At 41.1% G+C, this 13,013-nt stretch overlaps 1 protein-coding gene across 7 annotated transcripts in view; it reads right to left on the bottom strand.

Moving 5' to 3' along the window:
• Positions 1-3,437: 3,437 nt before the first annotated feature.
• The window catches only part of CACNB2 (calcium voltage-gated channel auxiliary subunit beta 2), a 387,411-nt gene continuing 377,835 nt past the window's right edge, over positions 3,438-13,013 (bottom strand). For 5 of the 7 annotated variants that reach the window (XM_074946029.1, XM_074946030.1, XM_074946028.1 and 2 more), the window contains exons 12-13: positions 10,220-10,405; positions 3,439-5,225 (exon numbers count right to left, since the gene is read on the bottom strand). In XM_074946029.1, coding sequence (XP_074802130.1) covers positions 4,731-5,225; positions 10,220-10,405 — 681 coding nt within the window. In that variant the 3' untranslated portion in view covers positions 3,439-4,730. Of the gene's footprint in view, positions 5,226-10,219; positions 10,406-13,013 lie in introns of all 7 variants that reach the window. The other 2 variants (XM_074946027.1, XM_074946026.1) reach the window with 1 other exon arrangement.

The following is a 13,013-nucleotide window of genomic DNA, read 5'->3' as shown; positions in this document are numbered from 1 at the left end:
TTGTATAACCCATTGGCTTTTTAAAGATTTGTTTGCTGCCTAGGAACACACTATTATAATGCTGTGCTATAGAAAGAAATGGTGACCGTATGTGCCTATGCAATCCAGTTCTTATGTAAAAATTGGAAGGTAACTTAGAAGAGTCATTCTGGGAATTTGACTGTGAGAATCAAAGCAATATTAGTATTAAGAGTATTCACAAGAAAATGGCATATGCATATTACATTCACAAAATGTTTCACTCCCTCACAATTAGGTGGAAGATGTGAGTTATACAGGCAGACTCTATAATAGAAGAATGTTACTTCACAGTGTGAAAAGCAACTTCTCCATTCCTTGCCTACCTTGGCAGAGCTGCTTACGATGTACTTTTCTCCTGAGGGGAGGGAATGGAGCAGAGTAAAGATTGTAAAAGATTCAGAGAAATATGCCAATGGGTATCTGGGACATAATCCATTCAATCTGAATTACTGGGGGCTCAGACCACAATGGTAAAAAGATATCGGAGAACTTACAGAAAAGGAAAAACTAAAGGATGTTGCTTCCTGAAACATGATATAGGAGGCAAAGACCTTATGACAAATGATTAACATTAAAAAATTATGTTGACAGAAAATGCATTACCGTGAAATCAGATTATCTACTGATTTAAAATTTGGCTAATGAGCAGGAGTGGCATGTTCTGAAAGCCAGTTTCAGTGACTAACAAACCAACAAAGCTTAGAAATGATTAGCAGCAAAATCCATACTGCCCCACAGCTGTTCAACAGGGTGACATTCACTTCTGATTAGTAGGGCTGGGGAAGACTCTGACACCACATGGTTTGTAGATGAGTAGCCACATCAGAGGGGGAGGGAAGAGGTTACAGCTGCTCTGCACTTTGACCCTGGGTTTGGGGGGGCGGGGGTTCACCTCCTCATGCTCCACCAACAAAAAGCCAAACACTCTGCTTGTGTGGGCAAAAATGAGCTTCTTCCACAGCATTTTGCAAGTCTTTCTACATCTCATGGTGTAAACCACTGCCCTAGTTTGCTTTGGTTAAATACGGCCAAATCAAGAAGTGAAACTGAGTAGTTACATACTACAGTTTCAAAACAAAAACCCTCTCCTCCACTTCCAAACTCCAGAGATTGTAAATAAAAAAAACAAGTGACATACTCCATCCTGGGGTTTTAACAGATTCATATACTATCTTTTCCTGGATAATGATTAGTCAGTTGACTAATGGACTGCAAAATGATTTTTTAAAACTCCTGTCATTCCACACCTTCATCCCCATCCTGATCCTAGCTTCCTGCATACATATATTTGCTCTTTCTTACGCACTGGCCTGTATGCACAGAATACCCTCCCTGCTCTGATCTGAATGACCACTCCTCATTCCGCCTTCAAATCGCTCCTCAGGAGCGCCTTCTTCCATGGTGTCTACAAGAAACTGAACAACTGATAGCAGTTGGGTTGAACTGGGCGGGTGGTTAGCATCGATGTGTATTAATTTAAAAAAGATGTACAGAAAGGTATGTAATAAAATGTGCATGTACATTGTATATATTCAATTGTAGCCCTTTCCCTTCACCCTGCCTATGCTGATTGTCCTGAGGGCAAAAAAATAGGGAACTAGCAAGATACATGTATCACCTCTCCTGGGCAGGTTGCTGCATGTTTTATCATGCTTCCCATCCCTTTAGCTTGGCAGGGTAGGGCGGCTGTTTCTTACTGTGGGTTTGTGCAGGGCATATACACGAGGGCCTTGAGGCGGCTTGGGACCTCTGGCACTATCACAATAGAAATAAATATTACCAAACTTTGCAAGTGACTAACCATCGAGGAAAAAGTACTTCACTACCGCAGCCTTTCATCTCTCCGCCAGTTGAAGTATTTTAAAACATGCTGGTCAATACTGCCACGTGCCAAATGCTTTTCACCAGTAGAGTATCATAGCCAGCAGCTGATATTGGAACAGGCAGAGTGACAAGGCAGTACTACAACCACTTTCTCACTGGGGGAGAGCTGTCATGTGCAGAATGATAAGAAAATGAAATCGCTAGTTCAAGGAATGCACGGGGGAGGGGGTGGCTGGGGCAGGGGTCGCCGGGCCACGCCTGGCTATTTCAGGAGGCACAGCCTCCCCTAACCGGCCCTCCATACAATTGCAGAAACCCGATGCGGCCCTCAGGCCAAAAAGTTTGCCCACCCCTGATATAAAGAGATGAACAAACTGGCAAAGTTTCCATTTATAGCTGCTTCGAGATTTCAAATGCTGCAAAAAACTTTCCCTAAGAAATATTTTGAGGACAAAAACCTACATGGAATGGAAGTCAAAATAAAAGGCTAGGTTTTGACTGCCAAGGGTGGAAGCCACAGGTAGTTTCTGTGCAGGAACTAACTGACATACTAGCTGGAGTAGGTGAGAGAATTACCATTCACAGCTCAGTAACGTCAAGCTGGTCAAATTGCTAGAGTAGAACTGTAGAGGGCAAGGATATATAACAATGATCTGAAACATTTCAAACAGCAAATATACTTGCAACATGGGTTCCCACTGATGAACTGATACAGCTCCATGTTAAAAAAGACCCCAACATATACAGCTACCATTTGTACAAAGTCATTTAGTAGTGTAACAGGTCTACAAACTAGCTTCATTTTGCTAGCAAGGTAGTTAAAGTGTATACAAATGCTTAGAACTTTGTTTCTAGAAAGAGACCCTTACCGGCCCTTTCCCCAGCGCACACTTTCAGTCAAATGCCGTTCCTGGATGCCTATGAGTGACAGCAACGGGAGTTATGAGCAGATACCCGACACGAAAATTTCACCCTCTATTTATAAAAAAAAATACTCCAAAGTCTTTTTTAGGGAAAAAATATTTCCCAAAGGGTGGAAACATAATTATCTAGACCTGGAATAAAGGAATGGAATTTTTTTAAATGAATCTCATGTATTTCTTACACATTTCACTATAATGATATAAAATACTTGGTCAGGCAATTCCCATATCCACCTTTTTGCAAGAAAATATATAAACTATAAACACATGCGCAGTTATAAATGAGTATGACCCCAATTCTATATTCTTTATATAATCTGTGCTACTTACAAGCACGGGGAGTGTTTGATTCTTAAAACTAGTAAAATCATTATCTGTGACAGAACAGAATTTAATCTAGGCAGGGCATGGGATCTGAAGCCGAAAAGTAATACATTGTGTCCCACTTACCAGTAAAACAGGTACTCGGTGCACAACATAGTGAGTTGTCACTCCATTTGATTTCAACACGTTTCTCTAGTGAGTTCATAACGGATTGAACCTTTGGTTATAACAGTCCTTTTACTGGCAGACACACTTTTGGCTGAAGGAGGAGCACAGACCTGGCTGCAAGGTAGGGCTACAAAGTGGCAAGTGTAGAAAAAAGTGGAGAAGCTACAAAAAAATTTATTTTCCAACAAAATAACTCTCCACAAGCTGTGTAAACTTTTCTTACTAAAACAAGTACTCTAAAACACAAAGATTTTACATTTCCAGTGAAACACTTACAGTAACATTTGCCTGTGTTTTTACTCTCCTGGAGTCTCAACAAACAGCCAGCAGATTTATGCTTTCCCAATTACGTGTAGCAGTAAACTGCCTCATGTTCCCTGACTGCAATTCAGATTTTGAAAATAACAGCTAGAATAAAGAAACTGACTGGTTGGAATTTTGAGTCATCTCTTATTTCCTTCACTAGATCCTCTTAGACACACTGAACTTCTGCATGTGCGCACGCACACACACACACACCGCCCACCATGATGTATGCTCCACCATTCTGACAACAAGACAAAAATTAGAGTGTGTCCATTACAATTTGTGTGAAGTGTGTAGAACAATTTATAGCGCTAGGTTAGTTATCAATTTAAAATGAAAAATAAGTTTGCAAGGACGGCAAAAACTATAGGAATCAAACCTTTTATCTCAAGCATTCATTCATTCATATTTACAGTAAGTACAAGCTTTCAGCTATAGAAGAAAAAATGTCTAGATTGAACACCCTTACAAATTTCCTGAAGGAGGCTAGTTCCAGTTGCTAGTAATTCAAAAGCAAATCTGCTGACTTGGCATTAGGACTCTAAAACAGTGTGGTCAAACTTATATAGTAAGAAGGTGTCTGCAGAAATAACATTTATAAACTGTATATACAGTACACAGTACCAGTACATAGAAAATAGATTTTGACTTTATGATTCCCTGTGTGTAAGGCAAGACTGAATTCTGTCCCCAAATGGAGTCCACTAGAGGTACAAGCAACAGATAGTGGCTCTTAAATCAATATGCAAATCAAGTGCATACAAATTAAAAATCAAAACAGATGAGTTTCCGTTTTGTATGTGCTGATTCTGGCTTGCTGAATACACGGGAGGTTATTAAACATCAACTGTACCTTGTTTTAAAACACTAACACCACCTTGATGGCAACAGATATTGTTCAAGTGGCTGCTACCAAAAACAGCTTGAAAAAAGCACAGTACAACATCAGGAGCTGTGCAGTTGTACTATGCCAATTTATATAGCACTAATCCAAAAAAGAAGTATATGAATATTCTATTTCATGCTATTGCTATGCAAGCAACAGCAATGCAAATCAGCACACAGAAGGATACCATATGTTCTGCAATGAAGAACCCAAAGATATTTTCAAGGGGCGTTGTTATACAAGACTTCAAAGAAACACAAAACTGCCAGAGGCAAACGTTACTGGCGGATGTATACATCCCGGTTCCAGTCTCCTGTGTCGTTGCGTTTTCTAGATATCACTTCCCCATCCTTGTCACAATATTGGTCCCTTGATTTATGACGACTGCGTTGTTTGTTGCATTCGTTGTGGTCCTGCTCTCGGTCCCTTTCCTTTGAGCGATGCCTTGATTCCCTATGTCTGTGATCACTGCTCCCATGTGACTCATCTCTATGACTGTGAGCCCTGTGAGAATCATTGTGGTCTCCATGCTCATGTGAGTACTCTTCCTTTGGTTCTATGTAAGCTGAATCTCTGCTGTCTTGGGTTTCTGAGTCAAACGTTTCTTGCCTAGACAGGCCTCGGCTAACACCACTGCGATGGTTATGATGTTGTGCTGAGGAAGATGAACGATGTTGAAATTTCTTCATGGGTTCAATCCGTGCTTCCTCTTCAACTTGTGAGCCAGTTCGTTCTGGGGCTGAATGGTCATTCCTCTGATCTCCTTGAGAGCCCTGGTTAGTGTCACAATAGACAGTAAATTTGCAATCATAGGCACATATTTAAAGACATTTCCTCAATACAAATTAAGCTAAAAACAATAAAAGCAGTAATTTACATACACGACAATTCACTGTGAATCTAATCCAGAAATTGTTAGAATTAAACTTTTACTGAACATATTGTATTGTAATACAAGTGAGCCCTTCCATCCCAAGCAGGATGCGGGGAAGCAGTCAGTTTGTTCTGTGGTAGGTCCATGGCTTGTGCAACATCTTTATTTTCTGAACATTCAGTTAGCAACAACTGCAGTCACAACATGGAGGATGCAGGGGCAGAACTAGGAATTCAGAAGAGCTAGAGAGGCTATGTCAGCTTCAGAGATGGTAGGTATCAGAGGATATCAGAAACTTCTTTGAGGACAGGTATCATTGGAGACAGTCTTTAAAACACAGCTGGGTGAATGCTGAAGGGGTGGATATAGCAGTGGAAGGCCAAGATTTTGGCCTCTGGTTTTATTTTAAGAATTAAGATATGGCTTGACCTGGTATTGCTCATACTTGTATTAGAATACCAATAATATCATTGCCCCTCTGGGTTTTTCGGTAACAATTCAGTTCTCTCACTGTGATAAGACACTTGGCAATAATCATTTAACTATAAGGTCAAAGTCCAAGGAAAATGGAGGGACAATGATATTATCACAAACAATTTCCTAACGTAGTGCTACTACATAAGATTGAAATAAGAATTACCAAGTACAATCAAACCTAGTCTTCGTCAGCACAGTGTTTGAAATCACTGCAAAATGAACAATTGTGATTATTTAGCTCAGTTTTGGGGTTCCGTTACATTTACCTGCATTTGTCCCAAAACAACAGCCAAATGATTGCTGAGAATTAATTTCAGAATTAAGAAAGAAACAGTGTCCTGCCAAAAGGAATAGTCCTGATCACCTTTAGCTAGGAACTTCAACACGAAGCTATCACTGCAGGTACAAAGTTAAATCAAACTAGTAGTTCAAAGCCCTTGCTGTTGCCTGGGTGCGGCAGTTGGGCCAAGTAATCCACCTTCTCAGCAGCCTCCCTCATTCAAGCAATGAAACGGTTGTATGCAAATTAGCTATAGGGTAAGGCTGATGACTGAGTGATCTTTGACATCACAATGGTCTGGGACTCTTGGCATGGCATAGATACATGCCTTACTATACACTGCACCGGTACAATTTGTAAAGTACAAATTGCTGAGAATTTAAAAATTGGATGGTAACAGACTATGAACCTCAATTATGATTGAACTGGGTGGTATTCTGAACAAAAAGAGCTCTCAACCATGCTTGTAACTGTTTCCAATTGCTTCACACTGACTCAACAGACATTCTTGGCTTCGGGGTGACACACAACGTAAAAATCCTGGATTATTATTATATAGGTAGAATTTAACACAGTAGTACATCTGTTTATCCGAGTACAGTAAAAGCTATAATTGCATCTGCTTTGCCAAATTACATTGGAGATTATATCACTTGTGTTGTTCAGATTCATGAGTTTCTGACATCCTGTCTCTGTCAACACAAGACTCTAGGCTCTACTGAGGAAGTATTTTGTTTCTGTTTTGGTCATTATTTAGCTGATGTTGGCCTTCTGGGAGGGGAGTGTATTAAATATGAACTTGAATAGTTAGCACTATTCAGCAAGGTGGGTGGAAAGAAATGCCCAGAGTTGGTGTCTGAATAAAAAAATACATATTTATTATGTTCTGTTAGAATAAATTAAAAAGTAAAGGAAATAGTCTGAATTAACGATCTGCTCTAAATTTACGAAAAAAGTTAAAGTTTGTCACAAGGATGGATTTTAAAGCACACAAAATAAGAACGGTTATATGGGATATTTTAATTCCCAAATGGTCAAAATGTCAAATACAATCAATGTTACAGAATTTTGATCAGTAAAATTCAAAGCCAGCAATTTGCTGTGGTTTAAGAGCAAGTGCAAAACGTCTAGTTGCTCTGAAGAAAAGAACGTTTTATGAATTCAGATCCAGTTGGTCTGCTTTGACCGGAAACAAAGGGCTAAGGAAACTATACTTTCCCGCCGCTCCAACTTCAGAAATTGTTAGTGCAAAAAAAAAAAAAAAAAAACTAATGGAAGCCATGGCCACCTCCATAGTGAGAATTGGCCCCTAATATTACAGATGGACTGAGGAGGAAGCATTTGGATCCAGATTAACATTTAGGTTAAATTTTGGGGTTGTGGGTCAAAGTCAAATTAGGACTAGGATTTGGGTTTTGTTTCAGGAGTGCTGAAGTTTTATGAACTGTTCTAAGAAGAGTTCTGTCCAAAAAGATGGAAATATTATGAGATCAGCTCTTTTCAGAGATTTCAGGCTGAAATCTTTCAGTTCTTATGAGATTTTAGCTGCATCAAAACAAGAAAGGGAAAACAGGCCCTCCTAGTTTTGTATCCTAACAGTGGGTTCAGATCTGGAGACTGGAATGCAAGTTCACTCCATTCCTAAACTTTCTAGAGGCTCAGATATGAGGTTCCAGCTTTGGTCCACCTCTGCTTAAAATATATCTTCATATGATGAAGCAGAAGGAAGTTAAGGTTCTAGATTTTAAACGGGACCACCTTTGCTCAGCATTTCAGGATTAATAAACCATCAAACAAAACCGTGAAAGAGTAAAGATCGTTTTATTTTTAGTACTTAAAATAAAAACCTGTGAATTTGTAAGAAGAGATCACAGAGTTCAGACAGGTGAAATTAATAACCCATTATGGTCCTTGAACAGTGTGGTTAAAAATCAATATACACTAACATAGGTTGGTAGAACATAGAAATAGCCATTCAAGGGCATAAAAAGGCTTGAGCAATACTATAGCTATACAATTGTATCTAGCACACTATATAACACGGCTGGGTAACTTCAATACCTAGACTGCTCTTCCAGCACACATTAATTCAGAGCAGTTTTTCAGCCCTGGGGACAAACAAAGGCAGGAGCTAGCTGGGGCATACACTCTCTCTTCCCCAGGATGCTCTGTGAAGAGAGACATATCCTACAGACTGCATTAAAGTGATTTTCCTTGCAGGGAAGAGCCTGCCAAGTCTGCAATTTCACTGGGAAATCTCTATTAAAATAAAGCCTTCACTGCAGGGAAAATATTTGCAAGACCTACAAAAAACAAAACACTTCAGCAGTTGAAATTTTAAATGCAGGGACCATTCTTTCTACGGTCTTGTCTACACTGGCACTTTACAGCACTGAAACTTCCTTCGCTCAGGGATGTGAAAAAACATCCCCGTGAGCGATGCAAGTTTCAGCGCTGTAAGCAGGGAACTGCGCTCCCAGCACTGGGAGCTATTCCCCTCGTGGAAGTGGTTTTATTACAGCGCTGGGAGAGCTCTCTCCCAGCACTGGAGCCGTGACTACACAGCCGCGTTAAAGCATTGCCACGGCAGCACTTTAACGTCAGCTGTGTAGCCAGACCCAGGGAAATGTTTCTGTCAGTCGTAGGGATGGCCTCGAAAATGAAGAAGCTGATCATAAGTAAATCGTAGTCTGAAATTGGGATGGAAGAATTGGCTATTTTAGTTGAGGCAAATGTGACTCTAATTCTCTCCATGACCTCAGCAGATCCAACGTGGCTCCAAAGATACAGGGCATCAGGATGCCATTTATCATTCATACAGCAGAAGCATCTGAAGTCCCCCACCAAAATCAGAGCCCTATTGTGCTTGGTACAATAGGAAGAAAGAGTTACTAATTAGGCAAGGCAGACAAAGGGTGTGGGTGGAAACAGAGATGAAGTGACTTCTTAAAGTCACACAGTGGGTCAGTGACAGAGCTGGGAACAGAACCCATGTCTCCTTGTAACACCAACAGAGCCCAGTCGTTGATGGGTGGGATTGAATCTGGGACCTTTGGAGCTAAATGCATGAGCCTCTACTGCATGAGCTAAAAGCCATATGGCTATTAGCTAAGGCTGTAGAGAAGACTCATTAATCTCTCTCTCTAAGTGACAGGTTTCAGAGTAACAGCCGTGTTAGTCTGTATTCACAAAAAGAAAAGGAGTACTTGTGGCACCTTAGAGACTAACCAACTTATTTGAGCATAAGCTTTCGTGAGCTACAGCTCACTTCATTGGATGAAGTGAGCTGTAGCTCTCTCTCTAAGTGGTCTCAGTGCCACTAGAGGGGACAGAACACCACACCCAGAAGGTAGGTGGGTTACATCCTGATTCCCCATCCAATGCTCCATTGGCTAGCACACACTGGATCTCAAATTCCCACTTGCATAATATGCTAGCATATAAGGAGGGTACGATGAGGGAAGTGCGTGATCTGATGGCCAGTGGATAACGGAGCCATGGAGGGGCCACTTCATCCTCATGACTGCAGTAGTGTAGTGGCTATAAAATGACTCCATTACCACTCCATTGCCTGTGGAGGTGGAGGGATGGATTCCTCCCCAGCTTGTCCCTGTGGAACTCTCTCACACACAGCCCAGTCACTTAGGCAGGGCTCTGGGATATTAGTCACTTTGAAAGTTACCAGAGGCAGTAACATGCATGGCATTACTGTTAATCCTGTTGTATAACTATGACTGAATCATATATGAAGAGTTATAAAAATGCTGGTGGCTGGTAAGTATGTTACTGCAGCAGTGGTTGTTCTGGGCATGAGGAAATTCCACTTCCCATCACCACACATTTCAGCCAGGCCCTTTCACCCTTTGGAATCCAAAGATGTCTTGCAAATCAGCAAGTAAGGAAACAAATGCTCGTGTGAATCACAAGAAAAGTGTCTGTCTTCAAGTATTTACATTATAAAGAGCAAATGATTTTTCCTAAGTGCAGAGCTCTTCTGCTCTATCAATTTCCGGCTCCCAGTGAAACACATTTAGCAACTTCTGTTATCAGAATTCACACTGTGTGCCCTGGCAAGCCTCCCTCCCTTTGCAGAAATGAATGGCGGTGAGAGAAAAGAGAGAGAGAGGAAACTATACCTGTAAATTTATGTTTGGACCTGGGCTGATAGGAAGAGTGGCTGTTGCAAGTGTGCGAGTGAGGAGCTGGTTGGGAGGATTGCTGCAAGGAGGATGGGTGGCCTTCCAGTAGGCTTCCAGATAGTCAGCCAGGTGCTCACAGGCATCTTCAAGCTGGTTCTCATCCAGAATTACATCAAACATTTCCTGTGAAGGAGACATTTTAGTGAGAACAGCCACCTTAGGAGCCAATATAAAACCACAGAAGGTGCTGATGATAGACCACATTAGAAAATGCTTTTACTATTGCACCACAAATAAACCAGATTCATAATATTCATGTCCTGAATATTTTGTGACAGAACTTTAAAAAAAAACAAAAAAAACCCCCAATTGATTTAAAAGTAATCTGTACATAATAGTGAGATTATACTTTCCATGGCAAGCCTGAATGATCGACACTTGGAAAGATATATGTAATCTGGGAAGGCAGAATTGGTATTGTAAATATATTTTAAAACTCAAATATAGAAACAGAAGTTAAACAGTAGAAGAACCTTTTAATTGTTGGACTAAAGAGATGATGGAACAAGCTACCAAAGAACATTTTGGAATCCCTATACCTAGTGATACTTCAGACAAAGCTAGACAAAACTGATGACAATAATAGACAAAACAAATAATACTTAGCAGTTATGTGGTGATTGTAATCTTTAAAAAGATATTAACTAACTCATTCTTAATTTACCACTATATCCCATTCCCACTTAAAACCTATGGAATGACTTCTAGCGGCTTCAGTTGCAGTTGGGCGGGCCCCATATAGACTCTAAGCTCTTTGAGGCAGGGACCTTGTCTTTGTACGTGCCTATGCAGTGCCTAGCAAACTCTTGATATTATGGTATAGTGGTGGATCTGCAAAGCAAGGGACTAGAGCTTCCATCAGCTCTTCCCAATTGTATATCCCCTTCCTCTTGACGAAGCAAGGACTACCGTTCCCATCAGTCCCCTCCCCATGGCACTTCTCCTTCCGGAGGCCAGGTAAGGGAAAAGATCCTGAATCAGGAGGTGGCAAGGCTATTTTGGGAGTGGGAGCCACGTGGCAGCAGGGAGCTGGAGAGAAGCCCCAGGAACTGTGGACAGAGCCACATGTGGAACAAGCTGTGACTGCCCCTATCACAGCTGGGTACAGGTCTGTGTGGGACTTAAGGGGGAGCAGCAGCAGCAGCTGGGCTGAGAGCCAGCATGAAGGATCCCCAGTGAGAGACACTAATTGAGCTTGCCTGCAAGCCTGCAAATGCTTACTTGCTTGAATAGAGACTGGACTAGAGAGTGCACTCCAAGCACTAAGCCTGAAAAGCCCTAACTCTCAAATGGACTGCCCCAGAGATCCAAACAGGAACTGCTATTGCTCACTCTGAACTGCAGCTGTTTAAGCTTCTCTTTCTAGGGTATTTGCGACCTTTCCGCTTGCCTGCCAGCTCTAGTAAAAACCTCTCTCTTAGCCACATGTCTGAACATTTCATGAGATTCACCAGGGGTAGCGCCTACAAGGCTTTTAGCTGCTGAGGCAGCTTCGTTGCTGGCCTCTGGGACACAACACACCGGGTGCACTACTGGCGCTATAGGCACGCTAGGGATTTGGGGTACAGAGTAAACCCAACAATAAAGTATATTCATAATAATGATCCTCACAACATTTGTGTGAGTAAATAGTAAATTTGCTGAAAAATGCGTTTCTTAGGTCACTCACAAATTCCGGCTGAATTTGGTAAATAGTTCAAGCCAAACCAAAACTGTGAAAAAATAAATTAAAAATTTGAAACAGTTTATTTAGGCCATTTCAAAATGTTTCATTTTCATTTTTCATTTTGAAAATTAGCTTTATATATATAAAAAGGTGAAAAAAATGAACGTTACTTACTTGTAACTGGAGTTCTTTGAGTTGGCTCTGGATACTCACACCTATGGATATTGTTCCACCTTGTGATGCGTAATGGTAGAATCTTCTCCAAGCAGTGTCCGCTTAGATGCTTGCACGCCCCTGCCTACTCCTCCCCTCAGTGTCTCCCAGCATATGGAGGGCAAGTGCGGGGGAGACACAGAGCCCACTCCAACCTCAGTTCCTTCCACTGCCAACCCAGAGAAAGGAATTAAAAGACTCTGAGAAAGAAGGGAAGGAGGGCAGGAAGTGTAAATATGCAGCGCTATCTTGAAGAACTCTGGTTACAAGTAACATTTCTTCTTTGAGTGGCTCTGCATAGTTCCACTTATGGATAGTTTAATAAGCAGTGCAGCAAATAACCTAGAGGAGGGAACAGAATCCTAACTGAATAGAGATGGAAGCACCCATCTATCAGCCCTTGAAGCCAAATCAAGAGCATACTATTTAGCAGAAGTGTGCACTGAACTCCAGGTTATAGCCCTACAAGTCTCAGCAGCAGTGACTTGCTTAATGCAAGCAAAAGATACTGCCAAAGATCTAGTGAAATGAGACTGTACCATTGTAGGCACTGGGATGTCTGTAACATGTACTATTCAACAATACATTGTTTAATCCATTTAGAAATAGTCTGGGAAGACACAGCATGACCCCCTACAATTTTTAGTATAAGAGATTAATAATGTAGATTTTTTGGTAAACTTTTAATTCTATTTAAATAATATGCAAGAGCATCTAAAGAGTGTAAAAAGATTCACCTTTATTTGTATGTGGCCTTGGAAAAATTACTGGCAAATTAATTGTCTGATTGATGTGAAATTCAGAAACTATTTTTGGCAAAAACCTGGGGCCAGGTCTAAGAATCCCCTCACT

This window comes from Natator depressus, chromosome 2, assembly GCF_965152275.1.
Source record: "Natator depressus isolate rNatDep1 chromosome 2, rNatDep2.hap1, whole genome shotgun sequence".
NCBI lineage: Eukaryota > Metazoa > Chordata > Testudines > Cheloniidae > Natator > Natator depressus.
This window is presented reverse-complemented; position numbering and strand designations above follow the sequence as displayed.